General features: G+C 41.8%; 2 protein-coding genes across 2 annotated transcripts in view; one reads left to right on the forward strand and one right to left on the reverse strand.

Annotated features, from left to right (window-relative positions):
• The window catches only part of TAF3 (TATA-box binding protein associated factor 3), a 205,754-nt gene extending 189,297 nt beyond the window's left edge, over positions 1-16,457 (reverse strand). The window contains exons 1-2 of the mRNA XM_004712626.2: positions 16,256-16,457; positions 11,487-11,729 (exon numbers count right to left, since the gene is read on the reverse strand). Of these exons, the coding sequence (XP_004712683.1) occupies positions 11,487-11,729; positions 16,256-16,421 (409 nt within the window). The 5' untranslated portion in view covers positions 16,422-16,457. The remainder of the gene's footprint in view (positions 1-11,486; positions 11,730-16,255) is intronic.
• A 6,979-nt stretch (positions 16,458-23,436) lies between these two features.
• SART1 (spliceosome associated factor 1, recruiter of U4/U6.U5 tri-snRNP) overlaps positions 23,437-23,579 on the forward strand; it is a 2,551-nt gene continuing 2,408 nt past the window's right edge. Inside the window, exon 1 of the mRNA XM_030889065.2 lies at positions 23,437-23,579. This exon is cut by the window's right edge and continues 2,408 nt beyond it. Coding sequence (XP_030744925.1) covers positions 23,473-23,579 — 107 coding nt within the window. The 5' untranslated portion in view covers positions 23,437-23,472.

Genomic DNA, 23,579 nt, shown 5'->3' on the forward strand with positions numbered 1-23,579 from the left:
GGCAATGAATGTACAAATGCGCTTTACACAATTGATGTATGTATGGATTGTAATAAGAGTTGTATGAGCCCCTAATAAAATGATTAAAAAAATAAAAATAAAAACAGTGATGCCATGTTATTATAACGTTAGAAATGCATGTTTTTTCCTCATTCAGACATATTACAGGAACAAATTAATAAAAAAGAAAAGTTCAGCAAAGTCCATTTTAAATTCTAAGCAACCAAATTAGTGTATGCTGATACTTCCACTCTCTATTCTAGAATCTATATACTTCTACTTGAATGCAAAATTTTACTTGTTTGAACGCAAAGCAAGAGACACTAGTATTTTTAAGAAACCTCATGCTTATGCTGCTGGTAGAAAATTCATTCTTTTTAAAAATTTTTCTTTGGGGTCAGGTGCTCAAGGCCCCATCCTGGGGTGTGCTGAGTCAGGCACTGTCTCTCAATGGCCCTAAACTCCCTGTCTGTCGAGGAGGCCATGGTACTTCTGTTGCAGGAATCGTGGGAGGACGAGAAGCCAGGTAGGCCACATGAGGCCAAGGTCTGTGCATGGTGTCTAAATGTTCTAGGACTACTGTGACAAAAATACCACCGGGGTTGGTAGTGATGGGAGGAGAGTGCAAACTCACAGAACAGAAATATGGAAAACTTTTCTATAGAAAACAGTAATCAACAGATAAAGTAATCTGAGTAAAGGATTCAAATAAGGTGTGATCAAAAGTTTTTTTTTAAGTAATCACAGTCAATAAGTTAATTTGAAAAGGGGAAATAAAGATATAAATGAGGAGTCACAAGATAAGCCTTTCTTGGAAATAGAGGAAAGAACTAGGAGGCAAAGGGCATTTATAGAAGTCTAAATACAGGCATGTACATAGGTAAATATATTTATATATAGCAATAGGGAAATAGATCTATGTACATATACTTATATGTTAAGTATTAAGGTAGCTGATGGGCATTGGGTTTCTGCTCAAGTACTCCCTCAATGCACGAACACTTTGTTCTAATAACCTGGCATTCTGTGATGCTCACCTTCCAGACATGGACAAAATGGGTGCATAAGCAAATGTGGTAAAGAAAGCTGATGGTGCCCGGCTATCAATAGATAAAGCATCTGGGGTCCCAAAGGCTTAAAGATAATCAAGCAGCCATCTAGCTCAGAAGCAACAAAGTCCATATGGAAGAAGCACACCAGCCTGTGTGATCATGAGGTGCCAATTGGATTGGGTATCAGGCATCAAAGACCCAGAACAAAAAATCATATCAATGTGAATGAGGGGGAGCGCGGAGTGGGGACCCAAAGCCCATCTGTAGACAATTAGACATCCCCTTACAGAAGGGTCACAAGGAAGAGATGAGCCAGTCAGGGTGGAGTATAGCACCATTGAAACATACAACTTTCCTCTAGTTCTTTAATGCTTCCTCCCCCCTACTATCATGACCCCAATTCTACCTTACAAATCCAGCTAGACCAGAGCATGTACATGGGTACAGATAAGAGCTGGCAGCACAGGGAATGCAGGACAGATAAACCCCTCAAGACCAATAATTAGAGTATCGATACCAGGAGGTTAAGAGTAAGGAAGGTGTGGGGAGAAAGGGAGAACTGATCACAATGATCTACAGATAACCCCTCCCAGGGGGACGGACAACAGAAAAGTGGGTGAAGGGAGTCATCAATCAGTATATGACATGAAAAAAAATTTATAAATTATCAAGGGTTCATAAGGGAGGGAGGGGGGAAAATGAGGAGCTGATATCAAGGGCTCAAGTAGAAAGAAAATGTTTTGAAAATGATGGCAACATATGTACAAATGTGCTTGACACAATGTATGGATGGATAGATTGTGATAAGAGCTGTAAAAGTCCCCAATAAAATGATTTAAAAAAAAAAAAAGACAAACCTTTCTGTTTTATACCTGTACTCTGAGAATACCCAGATAACGAATGAAGAAATCTGGAGTGTAACTACCTTCTCTGTCACAGACAGCTATTATTATAAATTATGTCTGAATGAACAAATGTCTCAAAGAGCAGCACTCGGCAACCTTCTCTGTGTCTTGAAATTTAACTCAAGAGGTGGGCCTGGACATTTCATACAAAAAAATACAGTGGAATGAGAGGAAGCAACAGCACACACTCTGGAGACAAATACAACTGGTAAATACAACCAAATCTATGACGTTCAGTCGTGGAGGTAGATGTCATAAGGGAGCTCAAAGGAGCTGGCGATGCGTACAGAGGGAAACTCCAAATCCGAAGGAGAAAAATAGGCTCACTCTGAGTCAGGATGACTCAACAATGAGTTTGAATTTGTTGAAAGGCACAAAAGCATCTGGCTCCTTCTGGGAAATAGAAGCAAGCTGAAGATTCTGGAGCACCATGAAAGATGGAACAATGAGTGCCAAGAAATTAATATGTGAAGTAGGCATAAATAAGTCAGATGGCAAAAGGCCCAACCTTACTCGACCTCCTGCTCCTACTTCAGGGGGGAAGAAAATTACTCAGTGGCCCCCTAGCACTGAAAAACTTTTATGATAACCCATAAAACTCAACTCACTACCATTGAGCCAGTTCTGATTGGCTCAATCAGGTAGAACTGGCCCTGTAGGTTTCTGAGACAGTAACACTTGATGGGAATAGGAAGCCCTGTCTTTCTCCTGAGGAGCACCTGATGGTTTCGAACTGTGAACCTTGCAGACTGCAGCCCAATGGGTAACCACTACACCACCAGGACTCTGTGAATGATGCCCTGTAATCTAGGATAAAGTGTAGGTATCTATTTTTGTAGCTCCCGAGATAATGCCAGAACCCCCCACCCAGTGGACAGTGTCACCACTTTGGGGAACTGCAACAGAAATTTGTACTGAGTATCTTAAATAAAGGAACCCTGTGGCTGTCGTGGTTACAAGTTAGGCTAACTGCAAGGTCTGCAGTTTGAAACCCCTCAACTCCAAGGTCAGCAGCCGCTCCTCGGGACTTTCTACTCCCATCAAGAGTTACAGCCTCATAAAGTCATGGGCAGTTCTACCCTGTCCTATATCGTCACTGAGTTGGAATCGACTCAACGGCGGAGAGTGTGGCTTTTCCGGTGAGGTAAGCATAAGTGAAACTTCAAGTGACCAGAGATATTCTGATGGGATTCCGTCCATAAAGAAAACTGACCTGTGCTCTTTTAAGAACTATCTATATGGAATCAAATTGATAGCAGAGATTCAAAAGATTAGATAGGATCGTTAGGGGACAATGAGTTTCTATTATTGGGAGGAACAACGCAGAGGAGGGTGCTAATGAGTGTGTAACTCAAAGAATGTAATGTTACGGAGTTGTACACATCAAAGCTGTTAGAATGGTGTACATTTTGCTATGTATATTCTCGACAACAACAAAATAATATTTTCTTTTAAAAAAGAATAAGAGCACAGCTCAAAAAAAAAGAAGAAAAAAAAAAAGGAAGTAAGGAAACTGGCTTAGTAAGGAAGTCTCTGTGCTTACACAAGTCCAGCCCAAGCACATTCCTAGCAAACCCAGAAGGAAAGGCCCAGAGTGTGGAGGTAGAGGCAGTTTTCATTTCTCCACTTTCAGCAGTTCCTTGCACAATACCTGACCCAAAGTAAAAATCAAAACAAAACAATGCTGTCACCAAGTCCGTTCTGGGTCACGACAACCTCATGTGTATCAGAGGAGAACTGGGTTCCTTAGGGCTCTCAGCGGCTAACTTTTTGGAAATAGATCCCCAGGCCTTTCTTCTCAGGTGCTGTCGGGTAGACTCATATCTCATCTAAGTATTTTGATGAGCGGTAGAGGCATTAACTGTGTACACCACCCAGGGACTCCTGAGAGGTCATGTTGTTATCCTTGCTGTTGAATCAGCTCTGACTCACGGGGGCAGCCTTATGATAACAAAACGAAACTGTGCCCGACCATTCTCCTCTGCACCAATCTTTGGTATGTTTCTGTCCATTGCTGCAACCACTGTCTTAATACCTAAGTTGAAAATGACATGTTTTTGTACAGCTCATTATTAGTCACCTATCTTGAAAACCGGGCATATGAAAATGTTAAATCAAGTCTGTACCCTGCTTTCCTTATATGAACTGTACCATTGAGTAAGCAGAGCAGAAAGGAAAAACGGACACCCTTATAAAACAATTCCAACTAAAGAATAAAATGCAAACAAAATCGCATTACTTTGCGACCCTTAATGAATTAGTAAGTGCCTTGGTGGCACAGGGGTTACAAGTTGGGGCAGTTCAAAACCACCAGCAACTGAAAGACTGAGCTTTCTACTGCTATAAACAGTTGCAACCTCAGAAACCCGCAGAGGCTCACTATAAGTAGGGCTTGACTCAATCGTAGGAAATTTGGTTTTGGTTAATGAATTGGTGGGACTAGGTACTGAAGATCCACACTAAAAATAAATAACATTTTTAAGTGAAAATCATACACTATTAGTCTCCTACCTATTATACCTCTCTCTAAACTCGGCACTGAGTCCATTCTAACACATAATGACCCTATGTAGGGCAGGGCAAAACTGCCCCATGGCTTTCAGAAGCTGTAAGTCTTCACAGGAGTAGGAAGTCTCATCTTTCTCCCACAGAGCAGCTGGTGCTTTTGAACTGCTGACCTTGTGGTTAGCAGCCCAGCTAGTAACCCACCACAGCACCAGGCTCCTTAATACTCCCTATAGTCTAGCCAAAGGTATTTAACCGGAATCTGATCAAGCCTTAAATTCCAGCTGCCAATATATAGGAAATGCAAAGCGAAGAGAAAGATTATGAGCTTTATGCACACAATCAGCAAAATCCAAATTGTGGGAAATGCTATAAATCAGATGAACCAGGAGGAGGCTGTGACTGAGATGTGGCACATGGAGGGCTTCTAAGGTAGTGAATAAAGTTCTACTTCTTAACCGAGGAGGCGGTTTCAAAAGCATTCTACCTCATAGAGTAAGCTGCCCATTCCCCAAAACAGAGCCTCGATGGGTTAAAAATTTCCATGAGCTCAGGAAGTAGGTAATAGTTGGTGATCTCATTGAAAGCTGCTATAAGAGAAGGAAGGGTAAGCTGAAAAGCCAGATTTCAGTTGGTTGGTTGTTTATTGTGGTTTGGATGAGTTTGGAAAGCAAATTAATTTACATTCAGTAACATGTACACATTTTGTTTTATATCTTTCCTTGCAGGTTTCTAAGTTTTCTAAGAAATAAATAGCAACTGGACAGATTCTTGAGTTTAAGAACAAAAGTTTCACCGGAAAAGGTCTACTAGGAGTCACACCAGTTAAATACGGCTATTCCTTGAGAAATGGAGCACGAAGGTGGTGAGGTGAAGGCCTCTAGTTTACAAGGCGAGTCAAAAAGTACTGCTGCTCGGGCTCCAGTTTATATTTGCCTGGGTGTAGAGAAAACAAAACATGTCTCTACCATCAGACAACTTCTCTAATACATTTGTCTTCGTCTCGTTACAGTACCTTCAACAAACAGGTCCAATCAAAACCGGGACTGTCAAGGGGATTTGGGGGCCAGTTTAATTCAAGGCAGAGAGGTTAGCTCAGAAGGTAATGAAGCCTATCTTTTAAGGTTGCAATGGGAACCCTGAAGGACACAGGATGATCAAGAATGTTTGTGTTGCTTTTTTATCATGAATGTTTTTTATGAAGAAGTTATAAGAAAACTGAAAACTACACTGCTAATAAAAGGATCAGGAAAGTTGTGCCAAGAAAGTTTTCACTATCATGACGCACTGGCTCATGCTTCAAAGGTAGCACGGGGTGTCCTACATGAATTCTATTAGGAGACCTCAACCCATCCACCTACTGTCCTGCTCTTGCCTTCAGGCTTTTTTTATTTTTTGTTCCAAGAATTCAAAGAACATTGCAAAGGACCACACCTGGAGTCCATCATGAACATCATTTTGACATATATAAGTTGAAGAGTGCAGAATCCTTCAGAAAGGGTTAGAGAGATGGAAATACCATCTTTAGAAATGTACAGATCTAGATGGAAGATATATCAAGGAACAACTACTTCAAATTTTGATGTTTGTGTAGTAGAAGATTGCTTTGTACCAGTACTTTCGATATATTTAAAATAAAAATAGTAATTATTTTCAACAATGTTGAATTTTGTTAATTTTTTTCAAACTTACAAATTTTTACTTTTATAAAAAGGGCTTCATAATAAAAATAGAAATTTCTGGGGAAAATATGCAAATCCCCCACGCAGAAGCATTCCAAATAATTTATATGCATACTCCACCCTCAAAGAAGGGAGCAAAACACCCATTCCTTAAGTGTGGACTGCACAGAATGACTTCCTTCCAGGGTATAGGATGGAAATATTAATACCTTTACAGTGAAGAACCTGACACACTTCAGCCAAGTGATCAAAGTGACTATCAACCTTGCTGATAAATCAGGTATACAGTATAAGCCTGAGTGGCACATGGGTTGCATGTTGGGCTACTAAGTGCCAGGTCAGTAGTTCAAATCCACCAATCAATCCTTGAGAAAAAGATCAGGTGGCCTGCTCCCACAGAGATTTAGTCTTGAAACCCCTAAGGAACAATTCTCCTCTCTCTAGTGGGTCACTGTGAGTCAGAATTGACTTGACATGATAAAAATGATAACTCTGTGGTCTTCTTCCTGAAAAACCCATAACTTCAGTGTAATCATGAGAAAATCAGACTTAGTTCAATGGAGGTACATCCTATAATATATTAGGCCCAGAATACTCAAAACTGTCCATCAAGACTGTCACAACCAAGAGGGGCATAAGGTGCCATGATAATTAAATATGATGTGGTATCCTGGATAGGAGCCAGGGACAGTAAAAGGACATCAGATAAAGCTAAGGGACTCTTAATACAGACTTCAGTCGATTATAATATATCACCATTGATTCCTTAACTGGAACAAATGGACATTAATGTAAGCTGTTAACAATAGGGAGAACGGGGTTTAAGAGACCTCTCAAGTTTTATGTAACTCTAACATTGTACTGATGAAGCAAGTTTATTTATAATAAACACAAAAAACAATAAAAGTAGACATCCCAAAAGTAATAGTATTAGACTCTACTAAATGTGTCAAGGGGATGTTGGTAAATATGATGCAATAATATTTACTTTTCTCCCTCAGGAAAATATTTTAGACCAAGTAACATAAAACTTCAAACAAAGTAAGAGCCTTCTTTTATGTTAAACAATCCAGAAGAAAAACCCAGTAATTTCAGATAAAAATCCGTATCTAAAAAAAAAATAATACATTTATTGCTTTATATTTCTTAACTATCCCATAACTCTGAACTCTTATGTTTCCTTGGCAGTTTGCAACTGTGATATCTTTAGAGAAGTTTTGTGTATTATTTTCATTCTATAAAAATAAGTAAGAGAGACCAAATGGTTAAATGTAGATTATCAGCTTTGATTTGGGCGAGTGTGCTTGTTAGGGCTTCTAGGAAAAAGCGAATGAAATAATTGAGTAAATAAATAAATACTGGTCACATATGGATCAATCAATGATCAAAGTATTCTTGAAGCAAAGATTAAGACAAAACCAATTTCTGATTCTCAACTAAAAAAAATTTTTTTTTTAAACAAGAAATAACACAATTAACCCATTCAACTCTTTAATAGAAGGTCTAATAGAAGACATCTTTGGGCACGAAATCTTAAGCGTTTCATCATCTATGAATTGTTTTTGGTTTTTTTTAGAAACATATATTTTATTGTAGTTTAGCTAACTTGACAAAGCCAGATCATCTGCTTCCCAGTTCACAGTTTATACACAGATTGCTCTGACACCAGTTGCTGTCTTTGTGGTCTTGTATAGTTGTTGCTTGTTCTGAGGGGCGTGTTCCTCCCAGGTATTACTGTTTGCTTTATGTAGTTGAAAGGTGATTCTGGGAAGTAACTATAGTTCTAAATTAGAAGGGTGTGTAAGGGTGACAGTCAGAGACGCATAAGTCTGGTCTTTCATAGGAATTTGAATTTTGTTCTACCCTTTTCTCTCACTCTCTCCAGTACCTTCTATTATGATCCTGATCAGAGCAGTCAGAGGGCATCACCTAGTTCTTCTGATCCCAGGAGGATGAATGGAGGCTGTGGTTCATGTGACTCATAATGCCTTGGACTAAATGGTTCCTGGAGCCTCTGGTTTTCTCCACTCTTGTCTGCTCCAGGCAGAAAGAGACCTATAGTTGTAAATAAAGGTGGCCACTCACAAGCTTTTAAGACTCCTGTCGCTACACACTATAGTTGTATAAAGAATATTGTATTTATGGACTATATTTTGCCAATTTATCTAGATGTCCCTGAGACTACAGTCCTGAACCCTCAAACCCAGTATCTCAATCGCCAGAGGTATCCGGTTATGGCAAAGAGAATTGTATGACTGCTTCTAAGGCAGGGGTCCTCAAACTTTTTAAACAGGGGCCAGTTCACTGTCCCTCAGACCATTGGAGGGCCGGACTATGGCTTAAAAAAGAACTATGAACAAATTCCTATGCACACTGGACGAGTCAGAAAAATGTCCTCAGCGGGCCGCATGTGGCCAGTGGGCCGTAGTTTGAGGACCCCTACTCTAAGCATTCTACTAGCTACATCAGTTTACTTGCGGCATGTCCAAATATCTATGTAGGAATATCTGCTGCCAACCAATATGTGCATATGAGTCTATTCCCATATGCCTTCCTACCCCTTTGCAGCTTATATTACTGGTGTATCCATTGGATATACTACTGTTTGTTATTACTGCTGTTGCAGGATTGTATTCTTAATAGGAAGCCTTTACCATTACTGACTTTTACACTTCTGTACCTCTCAGTGTCTTCCTATGCCTTGGTTATGTTGTGCTGATGTTCCTCATATTTTATAGTCTCTTGTCCATCACCAAAGTTAGCATGCTACTAATATGGTGATTTTTCTTCCCACATTCTCTTATTCCTGGTAATCATCAAAGGATGTTTCTGTGTGTAAACCTTTTCTTGTCTTTTGATAGCAGATACTTGTCTTTTGGTGACTGCCATATTTCACTCAGCACAACGCTCTCCAGGTTCACCATGTTCTGATGTTTCACATTTCATCATTATTCCTTATTGTTGAGTAGTATTTCATTGTGTATATACCACAATTTCTTCATCCATTCATCCACCGAGAAGTACTTAGGCTGTGTCCACTGACGATGAAGCTGCTTGCTTTCATTGAGATTCACAGACTCAGAGACCCTAAGGAGCAGGTCTGTCTATGCAGCAGTGTTGCTATGAGTTGGAATCAACTCAGTGGCATTGGGTGGCCTCTCATGAAGATTTCTAGGATGCTTAATAAATCATATTTACTGACAATAGCAATAAAAGCATTCTAGGACTATGGGAATAAAATTAATTTCCTCTCTATCAGCAATGCTCATTGAGTTGCTAACTGCAGGGTCAGTGCTTCTAAGCCATCAGTCACCCTGTGGGACAAAGCTGTTTGTTCGCATAAAGATCTAAAGTCTAGGAAATGAAAAGGACAATTCGACTCTGTCCCATACGGTCCTTACAAGTTGGATTCAATTTGGTGGCAGTGGGTTCTGCCGAAGAAAAGACTCATTTCCAATCCAGCTGTGATCAGGCTTCTGCCATGAAATCCTCTTTTGAGAAGGCTGATACTTAAAGGCCTCTGTTCTATTTGGAAAGGAAGTAAAAATGTTTACAGAAGTTGTAACAAATGTAGGTTTCTAAGATAAGAAAGCAGGGGCCCTGGTGGCACAGTAGTCAAGTACTTAGCTGCTAACCAAAAGGTTGGTGGTTTGAAGTCACCAACCACTCCGCTGGAGAAAGACGAGGCAGTCTGCTTTCATGAAGGTTACAGCTGGAAACCCTATGGAGAAGCGCCCCTCTGTCTTACAGGATTGCTATGACTTGGAATATACTGGATAGCAATGTGTTTGATTTGGTTTTGGAGAAGATTATAAACACTGACATTAAGGAATATGGAATTGACATAGGGCTACTTTATACAAGAGGTTGTAAACAGTAAAATTTGCTAAAAAATAATGATAGGTTGCAAATACAAATAAATTCGATAGAGGGGTAATATAGAGTTTAGAGCAATTACTAAAGGAAGTTGGAAATGACTGAAGTGCATCTGTAGACTCCCAACTCCTGGCTGTTAATAATATCAGTAGACCTGGAAAGGAGGAAAAATAAGGAACTTCTGTAGTCAAGACCCTACAAATAAAGCATTATTTAACTAAGTTCAAGAGCATCTATTACAGGCATGCTTTGAAAAGAGCACTGTCCTAGGCCCGGGGGCTACAGATTGCTGCATCCAGGTTTTTTTAGCCAGTATTAAATCTTCAAGAATTTACAAGTAGTGAAGTGTTACGCTGTCAATAAAGTCTATTTCTCAAGAGGTTGAAGCCAGAAAACCATAACTCTCCAAAAAGTTAAAGCAATCTCTTTCCACATTTTTCATGGCTGTTAATAAGCCAGATGTGGTACTTGAATTTCAGCACAATAAGTTACTCCCTGAGTACTACTTAGTAGCGTCCACTGTATCCAAGGTACAAGTGTCGCTGACAATCCACCAACCTACAATAAATTCCTATAACTTCAGTTCAATGTTTTCCCAGTTTTTCACATGAGACATTAACACAAAGATTGTAGGGGAAAAAAATTCTAATTCTAAACCTAGTCCAGGAAACTAATAGGCAACATTTTATAATGCTACTAAAGTGACAGCAAATTCTAAGACATGAATTGCAACTTCTCAAGTTTTTGCATTGTTTTCTTTTTTCAAACACGAAAATATATGTGCATTAGGATTACACATTATTTATGGATCTCTTTGGCATCTTAGTGAACCTAAGTGATCAGCATGCAAAATCATGCAGTGAAAAAGAAACACTGCAATGGCATCCCATTGTGCCGAAGGAGTTATTGTTTTACAATCACAAATTCTATCACACTGAGCATAATTTATCTCTACTCATCATATAAAAGGGGAGATGAATCTGCATTTTAAAGAATGTTCAAAACAATCCACTGTTCTCAGTAGGAAGCAAGAGTACCATTCACGTGAATAGTAAAAGGAGAAAGATAAGAACTCCACATTTCTTTATATTTCAAAATATTTCTAATGTATTTAATAGCCCACTCTCATATTATGTCTACTTCAAGGCTTCTCTCTGTGTCGCATTCTGTTCTCCTCGACTTAAAAGGTACAAAGGAGAAACGTAGTTCATTAGACATAACTTTGTTGTGCATGATTCCGCCTGTGGTATCAGTGGTTACGTCTGTCGGTTTGGAGTTAGGATAATTTGTAAATAACACTAAAATATTTTTATTGCATTTCTAGAGTTTATATGTTGACATAGCATTTTAAAATTCAGTTAGGAAAGCAAAGAAAATTAATGAGCCAAAAAAAGAGTCACAAATAAATGAGGGGGGAAAAAAAGTGAGTGAGAAACAAATGAACAAACACACAAAAAGTCACAAACCTTCCTGAGAAGACACGATGGGTGGCAGGTAGTCGGGAATGTACTCCTTCCTTTCTTCTGCATCTTTACTTCCAGGTTGAGGAAACTGAAGTACATTATTCTTGCTAACAGGAAATGAAGGAATTTGATGTGGGAACGTGACAGGTTCAATATTGTGAATATAGTCTTCTAGTTCATGAAGGTTAACTCCCATCAGCTGGAAAGCTTCACCAACATCATCCAAAATTGGGTCTGTTCGGCCATCTGAAACAATGTCAAAAGCACATAAAATTACTCTCCTGAAAATCTCAGGAATTCTTTTTAAATATTAAGGAAAAAGGGACTATGTAAATATACAGTTTAGGATCAAATATACTATACATGTAAGATTTATTAGGAAGAACTTTTAATTGATTTTTAAATAGAACATCATGTCAGTTAAATAAGTTGGAAAGCTGATTACTAAAGACAATTTTAAATATGGTTGACAACCAAAACAGAACAAGACAGAAAATCCATACTAAAAGTCAGCTAGTTTGGAACAAATATCAAAAGTAGTTTATTGACAGTCAAAAGCATCTGGAACAGTGGCTTACATAGAGTAAATCCTCAATAACTATTACTGGTACTATGTTTACTATCAAGCAACTCAGATGTTCCGTTGACTACGTCCACTACATTTTCTCTGTTTAATCACAGATGTATCCCTGGCACCTAAAACAGTGGCTGGCATATAGCTGTCATTCAATCAGTGTTAAATGAATTATATACCACTACATGATTTTTTTTTTAATCTAAGAAAATTTATAAGGACGGACTTAGACCATAAAAGTAATTTACATGTAATCTTAAAATGTTAAGTAGAAGATGCCATTTAAATGGTTAAATTGGTATGTTAATACCTAGACACAAAATTATAAATAGTTGAGGTTTTCTTTCCAAAGGGGTATTTTACCAATACCTAAAGATGAAGCTTTCTACTCTCATAAAGATTTACAGCCTCCGAAACCCACCGGGGCAGTTCTCCTCTGTCCTATAGAGTCACTATGAGGCCCTCTTGGCGCAATGACAGTGAGTGGCCCTTGCCAAGGAGCTCTGGGGGCATAGTGGGCAACCTGTCAGGCTGCTACCCACAAGGTCCAGCTACTCTGTGAGAGAAAGATGGGGCTGTCTGTTCCACAAAGATTTACAGCCTCCCAGGAGGGGAAGGGGAAGGTGGGGGGAGAAAGGGGGAACCGATCACAATGACCTATATATGACCCTTTCCCAGGAGGATGGACAACAGAAAAATGGGTGAAGGGAGACATCGTCAGTGTTTAAGATATGAAAAAATAATAATAATTTCTAAATTATCAAGCGGTCATAAGGGAGGGAGTGGGGGAAAAGAGGAGCTGATAGCAAGGGCTCTAGTAGAAAGAAAATGTTTTGAGAATGATGATGGCAGCAAATGTACAAATGTCTCTGACACAATGGATGGATGGATGGTGAGAAGAGTTGCACGAGCCCCCAATAAAATGATTTAAAAAAAACAAACAAAGAAGTAGACATTTGGCAACTTTTAGTTTCTAACAGTGAAAGTTAGCCAAAAAAGAATAATTTGGATTAAAAATCATGTCCATAAAGTCAATGAGAAAGAGAGCTCTACTTTGTTTTATTCTATGGGTGGGTAACTTGTATACAATAAAATGCATAAATCTTTTAAAAAAAAATAAAAAAAAAGATTTACAGCCTCGGAAACCCATAGGGACAGTGTGACTGTCCGATAGGGTCACTGTGAGTCAGAATCAGCTCAGTGGCAGTGAATGAGTGTTCCTTGTTATGAGCATTTTTATTTCTGTTTTGTTTGTTTTTTAACTTATCTTTACTTCCTCCTAAAATGTTGCAATTGCAATCCAAGAGCTCCTGGCAGTTTGTTTTCCCTTTTTTGCCATGGATTTCAGGTTCAGGTCGGTTTTTGTTTTGTTTTCCCTCTCTGTTCCTACTATCACCATCTCAGTATAGTTACAAGTCTTCTCCACTTAACTCTCTCTACCTTCACTACCAGTACAAGTTTCTTAAAACACCACATTCATCAGACTGTTTCTCTCTTCAGGAGTATGTCTCCCTATCTCCCCTATGTATTTTATGAGATGATACTTGTGGTGCAGTGGTAGAATTATTGCATTCCATGCAGGAGGCATAGGTTCATCTCATGAGCAACGTACTTCACGTGGGTCTGCTTGTCACTGGAGACTGGCACCTTGCTATGACGCTAGGCAGATCTCAGTAGAACTTCTATAATAAAATGGATTAGAAAGACCTGGTGATCTTCTTCCAAAAATCAATCAATGGTCTAATCCACAACCAGTGCAAGGACTGGGCACAGGACTGGGCAGTGTTTTGTCTCATTGTACATAAGGGTGTCCTTGGTCTGATGGTCTACTAGACAGCAGCTAATCACCACCAGCACATGCTATATCTAATTCCCTTGCTAGCTTTTAAGTCCTGCTCAACCTTTTCTTCTATCACCCTTCAATCGATCCAACCTCTCTTCAAGCTGGTTACTTTCCTGGTTGAGCCTACTTTTATATCTTTTCTCAAATGCACTGCCATCGAGTTGATTCTGACTCAGAGTGACCCAACAGGGCAGGGTAGAACTGCCCCTGTGAGCTTCCAGGGCTGTAAATCTTAATGGGAACAGAGAGTTTCATCTTTCTCCCAGCAGTTGGTGGGTTTGAGCCGCTAACCATGTGGATAGCAGCCCAACACATAACCTACTATGCAAACAGAGCTCCTTCTTTTATATTTTAGTTTATGGTGCTCTCTAGCCTGCTCTACGTTTCACCTTCATAAACCGTACTTCATTGTTCAACTGAAGTCTCTTCTCTTCTGTGACTTAATCCTCCCCAGAACCCACAGTCCCAACCATCTTTGCTTTATCATATTGCTTTTGCGTTCACTTTCTCTATAATTAAAATGTTAAGCTTACTAAACCTAAAGAGTCATTCTGAAAGATTTAGCACCTGTTTTCAATACATGCACCCATACTTAGCACATAATGCAACATATACCGAAACATCTGTCTCTGAATGCTTACAGGAATCATTACCTTAGAGAAACTGACAAACTCATTATGTGGCAAATTAACAATCACTTTTAATACTTGAATTTACCTTGAGGAAAAAAACATTTAAAGAAGAAAAAAAAGTCATTAATTATAGCAGCATGGCGGGATGGGGGTTGGGGTGGAGGAAACCTCACCAAACCTTGATGGGGAATAACAAACCTGATAACCGTGTTCTCACTATAATTCATAAAATTGACCAAAGAAATTGGGTCATTAGGAAAAGGGTTCATAATAACACATAACAATGATTACTTTGACTATATGAAAGTGACAACACATATTTGGATAGAAGGCAGAAAAGGTAATGATGCATTCGGGGGATTTTATTACCTAGAAGCTCTGTCCTTTTTAAGGACTGTGGTAGCAACTGTAACTTGGACCACACATAGCCTGTAACGGGTACGTATACTTGAAAAGATGGACAGGGAGAGGGAAGCAAAAGCCAACAGAGGACTGTGCTGTCAGGGTTTCAGTACTAAGCTCTTAGGGTTTCTGATCTAAATTTGGAATGCAAAGCATCAGTGACACCAAGGATTCACAAACGATACACATCAGGAGCCCAAAAGGCAAAGTCGGTAGCTATTATGATAGTGGGTTATCAGTTCTTTCACTTAATCAGGATGGCAATCAGGTTATGGCTTTCATACTAGGTTATTGAATAGAAATATGATTGAAAGGGTTCAAGAGCCTCCTGGGAATAAGAATGAATAGAACACGGGTGAGAGACATGCACAGATAATTACAAAGCAGGGTCACAAATAACAGAGATGCACGCAGAATTGAGAGCAGGTCATATGAGATCTAGGAACTATCTTAATAAAGCAAAATACCCTATGAAACATTTCATCCAGCTCTCCAGCTTGCCGTTGTAAAAATCGTGACCTTTATTTATGTCAGTGAGGCAGGAGACGTTTATTAAGCATTCCGCACTATGAGGTATTAACACTACCGGATATTCACTTAGAAACATTAAACACGGGGGCTCACAGTAGTTAGAGAACCCACCTAAATTGCTATGATCCCTATACCACACAGTGATAACTACTAAGACAGAAATATAAAGGGGAAAGTCAATGGGTGGCTGCGATGTAAATGAAAGTTAAACGATTCCGTGAAACAGCCAAGCCGAACCTGAGAAACGGTGAGCACACATGCAGTCTACGAAATAACAGAGATGAAAGGAAAAGGCAGGGTCTCCGCCGGAGCAGAGCTGTCATGAGTTGTGTTGTGAACTAAAGAGCAGCCAGGCTCGTAGGAAACGGCCGGTAGACGGAGCGCCTGTGACAACTAGTTGTAATAGTTTGCGGGCGAGGACGGGAAAAGACCAAGGTAAAAGCGCGTACAGAGCGTCCGAGGATGATTCTCCATGCCCCAGATATAAGACAATAAGGAAACTCGGTGCGCACCAGAGGACAGGGACGCCGTAAGAAAGAGGCTGGGATTGGTGACCAGGCTTCAGACTGGTGGCGGGAAGTTAGCGGATGAGGAAGAGTCTCCGGGAGGATGACTAGAGTTTCGGAGGTGAGTGGAAGCGAAGGAGAGTGGAGGCCGAGGAGCTACCAGATTTCAGGGCAGGGGTGAAGCCCTGAAAACTCCCACCGGTGATGAGCTAGAGAAGGGGAAACTGAAGGTGTCACTCGCGATTTGCCAGTGGCAATCCTCCCTCACCCAGCCCGGTACTCACAGAGCTCAGAGTACCGATGGCAGCCCCGTCCCAACTGCTGCAGATAGCGTTGCAGCACGTCCGTGAGGAGGTGGCAGGCGCTGAGTTGCACCGAGTCCCAGCCCAGCGCCTGGCAGATCTGCGCCACCGAGACCCTCAACAACGACCTGGAGTAACTCTCGCACATCCCGCTCCGTTGACTCCACTGCAGCCCTTGCTGCCACTTCTCTCCACCCCCACCGCCTACCCTTAGCAGAGCCCCCGATTCATCCTCCAGGGCCCCCGTGGCGGGGAAATCGTCCCCCCCGACCCCTGGCGACCACCTCAAACCCTCAGCAACACGGAGCGCGCCAGCCTGAGAGTCGCCATTTTGGACTCGCTCCGCCTCCGGTTGGACTGTCGCCGGGGCGGGCAGCACTAGATAAGTACTGATCGTATCGATGAGAAAGCGCTCCGCCCCCATTTGCCCAGCTCGATCGTTTTGGTATCAACTCTTCGGCCTAGAGCGCTGCCGGAAACGGCTGTAAGGAGCTCCCGGAGAGGTTGCGCCCCCTGCGAAGGCAGGCGACGGAGGCATTTTCAGGGGAGAGCTTTCGTAGAGTAGAAGGTAGAGGAAAGCGGCTGTATTTTACGTGCAAAAGAAAGAGATGTGATATAAGATTGAAGTGATGTTAGGTTTTAGAGAAAAATGAGAGGCTGAGGCTTGGGGGAGAGAAAACCCAAGCTATGAAACAGATCTGATCCATCCTTGCTTCTGTTTGAAAAGTTGAGCTGTTTCCAATGGTGTAAAGTGCAAATTGTTCCGCCTCATTCAAAGCGTTTAAGAATAGGTTAGAGAAGAGGTGGGGGAGTGCATAATTTAAAGAGTTAATAAAACTCAGTAGCCACGAGCAATTTAATATTGAATACAGTGTTTTCATTCCAATTTAACCCGGCGGGTACCCCATGTTAACCCAAAATGCTAGCATTTTAAATAGAGAAATTGACCCTGCATTCAAAGTACGATCCTGCCTCACTTACCTAATCCCAGCCTTGGTTTCAATAATTATTTACAAAACACAGTCGACCTGTCAGTAGGCTACAGTTGACCGTTTGCCTACCTCTAAATCACTGATTAGGAGCCCTGGCGGTTTAAGTGGTTTACGCGTTAGGTTGTGATACTTAACATGGTCGGTAGTTCAAAACCACAGCAGCTCCGCGGGAGAAAGACTGCGCTTTCTACTGCCATAAACAATTACAGTCAGGGAACTGACAGGGGCAGTACTACCTTGAGCTGTAGGGCCGTTATGAGTCAGGATCAACTTGATGGCAGTATGGTTTTGGTTGGGGTCACTGATTTGGCAAGGGAACGAGAAACTAGTTAGTTGCCTCCAGTGACCTAACAAATAGCTAAACTGAGTGGGCCCAGAGCATGACGAACTCGGCTACTCCATAGTCTTTTTTAGCTCCAGCGTCGTGTTGCTAGAGCTTTCCAAGTTGCAAGATATCTGGATTTAGGATAAATAGCTCGGTTTCTTAAAGTATTGGGAACACATTTAAAAAATTAGAATTTACAATCCAAACGAACTATAGGGTAAAACCAGATGGGAGTGGGTGGAGCTCAAGTTTCTGAAGTGACCTCTCTCTTCATCTCTTCTCAAATCTCATCCCTCTGTTAGCTTCTCTGTTATTGAATCTCTCAGTCACTGCCATCGAGTGGATTCTGAGTCAGAGCGCCGCTATAGAACTACTCTTGTGGGTTTCTGAGAATGTAACTACGGGAATAGAAAACCTCAGCTTTCCCCCTCAGCCACTGGGGATCTGGAACTGCAGGCCTTGGGGTCAGCATCCCACCTCCACTATGCCACCAGGGCTTCTCCAATATACTTGGACTGTGCCTTTAGTTTTTGAATTTGTGTGCCTCTCCCAAGAAATTGTGAGTTTCTGGGAGGCTCTTATATTCCTCTTACAAAGACTGTCTCAGAACTTCTGAATACAATGGGTTTTCAATTTAAAAAAATTTAAATTCAAACCAAAACTCACTGCCATCGTGTCATTTCTGACTGTAGCAACAGGTAGAGCTGCCCCATAGGATTTCTGATCCTAAAATCTTTTTCGGAACAGACAGACTCATCTTTTGCCTACAGGATAGCTAGTGAGTTTGAACCACTTACCTAGTGGTTAGCAGTCCAGTGTTTATCCCATATATGCTTCTTTAACTAAATGGCAAGCTGTAGAACAGCAGTTCTCAACCTGTGGGTCGCCCTTTGGGGGTCGAACGACTTTTTCACAGGGGTCGCCCAATTCATAACAGTAGCAAAATTGCAGTTATGAAGTAGCAATGAAAATAATTTTATGGTTTGGGGTCACCACAACATGAAAAACTGTATTAAAGGGTCACAGTCGCGGCTTTAGGAAGGTTGAGAACCACTGCTGTCGAGAAGCAGAAAGGTGCTAGGTGACCTATAATATGTACTTCACTGCCACTTTTGTCCTCAAGATGATCAGGGACTTTAAAAAATAGTAAATCTATAGGTACGTTTCAGCCTCGCCTACACTATCTTAATTTTTAAGCCTTCTTGAACCTTGAATTTCACAATACCGGCCCTCTTGATGTTCCTTCAGTGCTTCTGGTAGCTTGTTAAAATCTCTGTGCTGGCCTCTTCTTCACTTGCCTGTTGTGTTTTCATTTTTTTAAAAGCCCTTAAACTTTTATTTTGGAAAATTTCAAACATTGTATAAGCACAGGTATACCCCTCACCTAGATTCACCAATTGTAAATGTTTTGCACATATATCCACATATATACCTATGCACACAGGAAGAGGCTTCAAAAAGTTCGTTAAAAAATTCCATTATCCACAAATGTTTTCAGCCCACTCGTATATTCACACACCAAACCCAAACCAAACTTACTGCTACCGAGTCAATATGGACTCATATTAACCCTACAGCACAGAGTAGAACTGCTTCTGTGAATTTCCAAGACTGTGACTCTTTACGGGAGTAGAAAGTCCCGTCTTTCTCCTGAGGAGCAGCTGGTGGTTTTGAACCACCAGTGTAACCACTGCACTTCCAGGGCTCATATATATGACATATATAGATAATCTCCCTATAAGAACTTGAAAATATGTTACAAACATCTTGAATATTAACCCCTTAATATTTCAACATACATGTCCCCAGCACAAGGACATTGTTTTATATGACACACAACCATAGCCACAAATCAGTGTCCCAGAAAGCCAATTCTGAGGTGGAGGTTAACCTGGAGAGGTTTAGGAGGAGGGCTCCTGGATCAGCACCTGGAGGAGGGAAGTTGGGTTGGGCAGAGGAAGAAAGTGGGCTGCAATGTACCTTTAAGGGAAATCTCAGCTAATTCCATAAGGAGCCTGAAGCTGGGATGGTCCCTCCGAATTGTCCTCAGTTGGAACAAGGAGCCCTAGTGACCTAGTGGTTGTGTGTTGGGCTGCTAACCGCAAGCTCAGCAATTCAAAACCACCAGCTGATCCTGGGAGAAAGATGAGGCTCTCTAATCCCATAAAGAGTCACAGTCTTGGAAGCCTACAGCGGCAGTTCTACCCTGTTCCGAAGGAGCACTTTGAGTCTGAATTGACTTGGTGGCAGTGTGGGTTTGGGTTTGATTGATGAGTTATCCTGTGAAGGCTGTCCCCTTCAAAAGGGGGTGGGACCCAATAAAGGTACTCTCTTCAGCTGAGTCCATTCCAAAGAGCACAGGGAAGAAGGGGTTCTGTAGAGTTCAATGCGCGAGATTTCGTGGTTCACTATAGACCCACTTCTTTGTATGTTTGAGGAAAGTTCCTTCAAGATCCCATAAGAAGAATGTTAGGTGGCAAATGACCACCCTTGCTACTGCTGCTGGTCTCCAGCTCTTAGATAATTTTCACTCTCTTCCTGCACTACCCATTCTAAATTTCACTCCCCTTTAACTAGCACCACCTCACCTGGTACCATGGCCCAGATCCTCATCTTCAAGAAAGCTCTGCCTCTTGAAGAGCCCTAGGTTTCCAGGCCCTTCTCAGACTGTGGCTGCAGCAGCTGTCAATTTACCATCAACATTGGACAAGAGAATACCAGGAGACACCCCAATAAACCACTTGGTGCCAAACATATCCCCCCTGCCCATGTGTAACAACAGCAACCCGATCTGCTAATGATCAGGGTCAAAGTGCTCAGGTGGCAATCTGAAATTGACAATTCCAGAGCACTACAACCATGTGCCTTTGAAAAGCATTTACCCTTTTGGAAAGCAGAACTATAAACCTGCAGAAAGTAGATGCAGGCACAAGAACAATGTCCCAAGACGGGATACTAGGAGTGCTAAGTGGGGGAAACCCTCATATCCATACCATCTCATCTACCTATTTCACACCCAGGATGATATACAAGTCGTTGATTTACGACAGAATGTCTCTGAGCTGGTACCTTAACTTTCCCATTGCTCTGTCAGGCCAACAGCTTCTGAGTGGTGCTGTGTGATTTGTGACCAGAGGATTCCATGCACATGCGCCTACTCTACACCTCCTCTGGTATCAAATGGGTATGTTGGTGAATTGTGAGCAGGAAAGGCATATCCATACCTATCAGGTGTCAGTTCCTATTAGGACAAACAGCTTCCCTTCTTAGGATGCCCTTAGGAAAGGGAGCCAGTTGAGCCAACTTTGCCAACAAGGTCAGGTTGTTCGCATTCGAGACTCGATACTGATCTTTGTAGCAAGCAGGTTGGTTGGTTCTTCCCTGCACTCTGCCAGCTTGGAGGCTTTTCCCTCCTTATTCTCAGGGCCAGATGGAGAGAGGCTATTGGGCAATGACACTCCATTTTTTATTAAATATCTATCCAACTTGCCCAGAGCGACAGTTCTGGCCTTCGTAATCAGCAGAGTCTAGGATACTCACATGCAGCCATAGGCCTGAAGTGAAAGAAAAGTGCTGGTACAGCAGGGAGCAAAAAGGCATGGAGGCCACATCTGACCTCCTCTGGCTACAAACGGGAGGAATTCCTTGTTTTATGAACCATCTCTATAATTATCCAGGTCAGTCCACTGCTTCCTGAGCATCTACCTGAGTATCGATTACATGACAGTTAACCACTGGTCACTTGGCCTCTATTATTTTAATATCTTATCATCCTGAAAACAGTGCAAATGCATATATGGTATGGACCATAATAAAAACTGTGGTTAACCTGGAGAAGAAAGGGAATTCAGAACACTTCTTTGTGCTCATGAGGAATTCGTACATAAATCAGTTTTGCAACAGAACAAAGGAATATTCCATTGTTTAAAATCATGATTTGCCTCAGGGTTGTATCCTCTCACCATACTTGTTCAATAAATATGCTGAGCAAATCATCAGAGAAGCTGGATTCTATGAGGAAGAATGTGGCATCAGGATTGAAGGAAGGCTTATTAACAACCTGGAGTACACAGATGGCACAACCTTGTTTGCTGAAAGTGAGGAGGAATTGAAACACTTGCTGATGAAGATCAAGGATTGCAGCCTTCAGTACGGATTACACCTCAATGTAAAGAAGGCCAAAATCCACATTACTGGATCAATAGGTATAATATCATGATAAACGGAGAAAAGATTGAAGTTGTCAAGGATTTTGTCTTACTTGGATCCACAATTAATGCTCACGGAAGCAGTAGTCAAGAGATCAAAACATATTATTGCACTAGGTAAATCTGATCCACAAGACCTCTTTCGAGTATTGAAAAGCAAGGATATTACTTTGGGGATTGAGGTGCGCCTGCCCCATGCCATGGTATTCTCTGTTGCATCATATGCATGTGAAAATGGACACTGAATAAGGATGCTTTTAAAATTGTGGTGCTAGAGAATATTGAAAGTACCATGGACTTCTAAAAGGACAAACAAATCTGTGGTACAAACTCACCAGCCCCTCCTTGGGAAAAAAGATAGATGAAGCTGTCTGTTTCTGCAAAGATTCACAGTCTCAGAAACCCTATATAGGGGGAGCAGGGAGGGAGGGGGGGAAATGAGGAGCTGATACCAAGGGCTCAAGCAGAAAGCAAATTTTTTGAGAATGATGATGGCAACAAATGTACAAATGTGCTTGGCACAATGGATGCATGTATGGCTTGTGATAAGAGTTTTACGAACCCCCAATAAAATGATTTTTTTAAAAGAAAGAAACCCTATATAGGGTTGCTAAGAGTCACAGCACTGGCTTTAGTTTTGGTTTATCATCCTTCGAGAAGGAGCCCTGGTGGAGCTGTGGGATAGCATTGTTGGGCTGCTAACTGCAAGGTTAGTGGTTCAAACCCACCAGCTGCTCTGCTAGAGAAAGATGAGGCAGTCTGCTTCCATAAAGATTTACAGCCTCAGAAACCTGGTAGAGGAGTTCTCAGTCATATAAAGCAGCCACTCTAAGGCAGTGGGTTTGGTTGGTTTTAGTCATCCCCATATGTCTCAAATATATGCTACCTTGCTACATTTTACTAGCCAGTGTGCATTTCTTTGCTCTGATATACCACCGCAGTTGACTGCTGGTGAAATTTTACAATTTACACGTTCAGGAACTACTGCTACCTTGTGCTTCAACCCTTATCATTGCTAGGTGGTGGGTTCAACTCCCCAATCGCAATCTATTATCTACTTTCCCAGACACTTCCAGCTCAACAAGGGGCCCTGGTAGCGCCTGGCGAGGTGTTGGGCTGCTTGTTGTGATCTCAGGGGTGCAAACGCAGCAGGTGCTTCGCAGGAGAAAGGCAAAGCAGTGCCTTCCAGTAAGATTGACCGCCTGAGAAACCCTCTGGGGCAGTGCGCCTGGGCCACCGGGCACTCCGGGTGGGGAACGACTTGATGGCAGTGGGTCCAATTCAAACCGTCACAAGTTGGATACCCCAGGAAGCAGGTGCTGAGAAGTAAACCGAGGTGCCACTGTCAACTGAATGTATCATACACGCTAAGATCAAGAGTTTTGTCAAGTCGTGACTTATCCTTACAAGACGGTCTGTCTGAAACTTTACCTTTCAGACTGACTTAGGGTGACTGTTGGAAGGATTTTTCAAAAAAGAAAACACCAGTTCTGTGATTAAAAAAAAAAAAAAAGCAAGCACCTGGGGGCCCCTTACCAGGCGCACGCAGGAAACAGTCACTCCGGGTTCCGGCAAAAACTCCCGGCAACCCCCTTCGACCCGGAAGTGCTTTCATCCCGCGTCGTTGTCGTCGTCGGGAAGCGGCGGGGTCGGAGCTCTTGCGGTGGGGCCGTTATGGGTTCGTCCAAGAAGCACCGGGGCGAGAAGGAGGCGGCCGGGACCACGTCCACGACCGGTAACGGGGGCGCCCCGGAGCAGCCGCCGCGGCACCGGGAGCACAA

Source organism: Echinops telfairi, unplaced genomic scaffold, assembly GCF_000313985.2.
Source record: "Echinops telfairi isolate 266 unplaced genomic scaffold, ASM31398v2 ScPeMD7_7473;HRSCAF=8511, whole genome shotgun sequence".
Classification (NCBI taxonomy): Eukaryota; Metazoa; Chordata; class Mammalia; order Afrosoricida; family Tenrecidae; genus Echinops; species Echinops telfairi.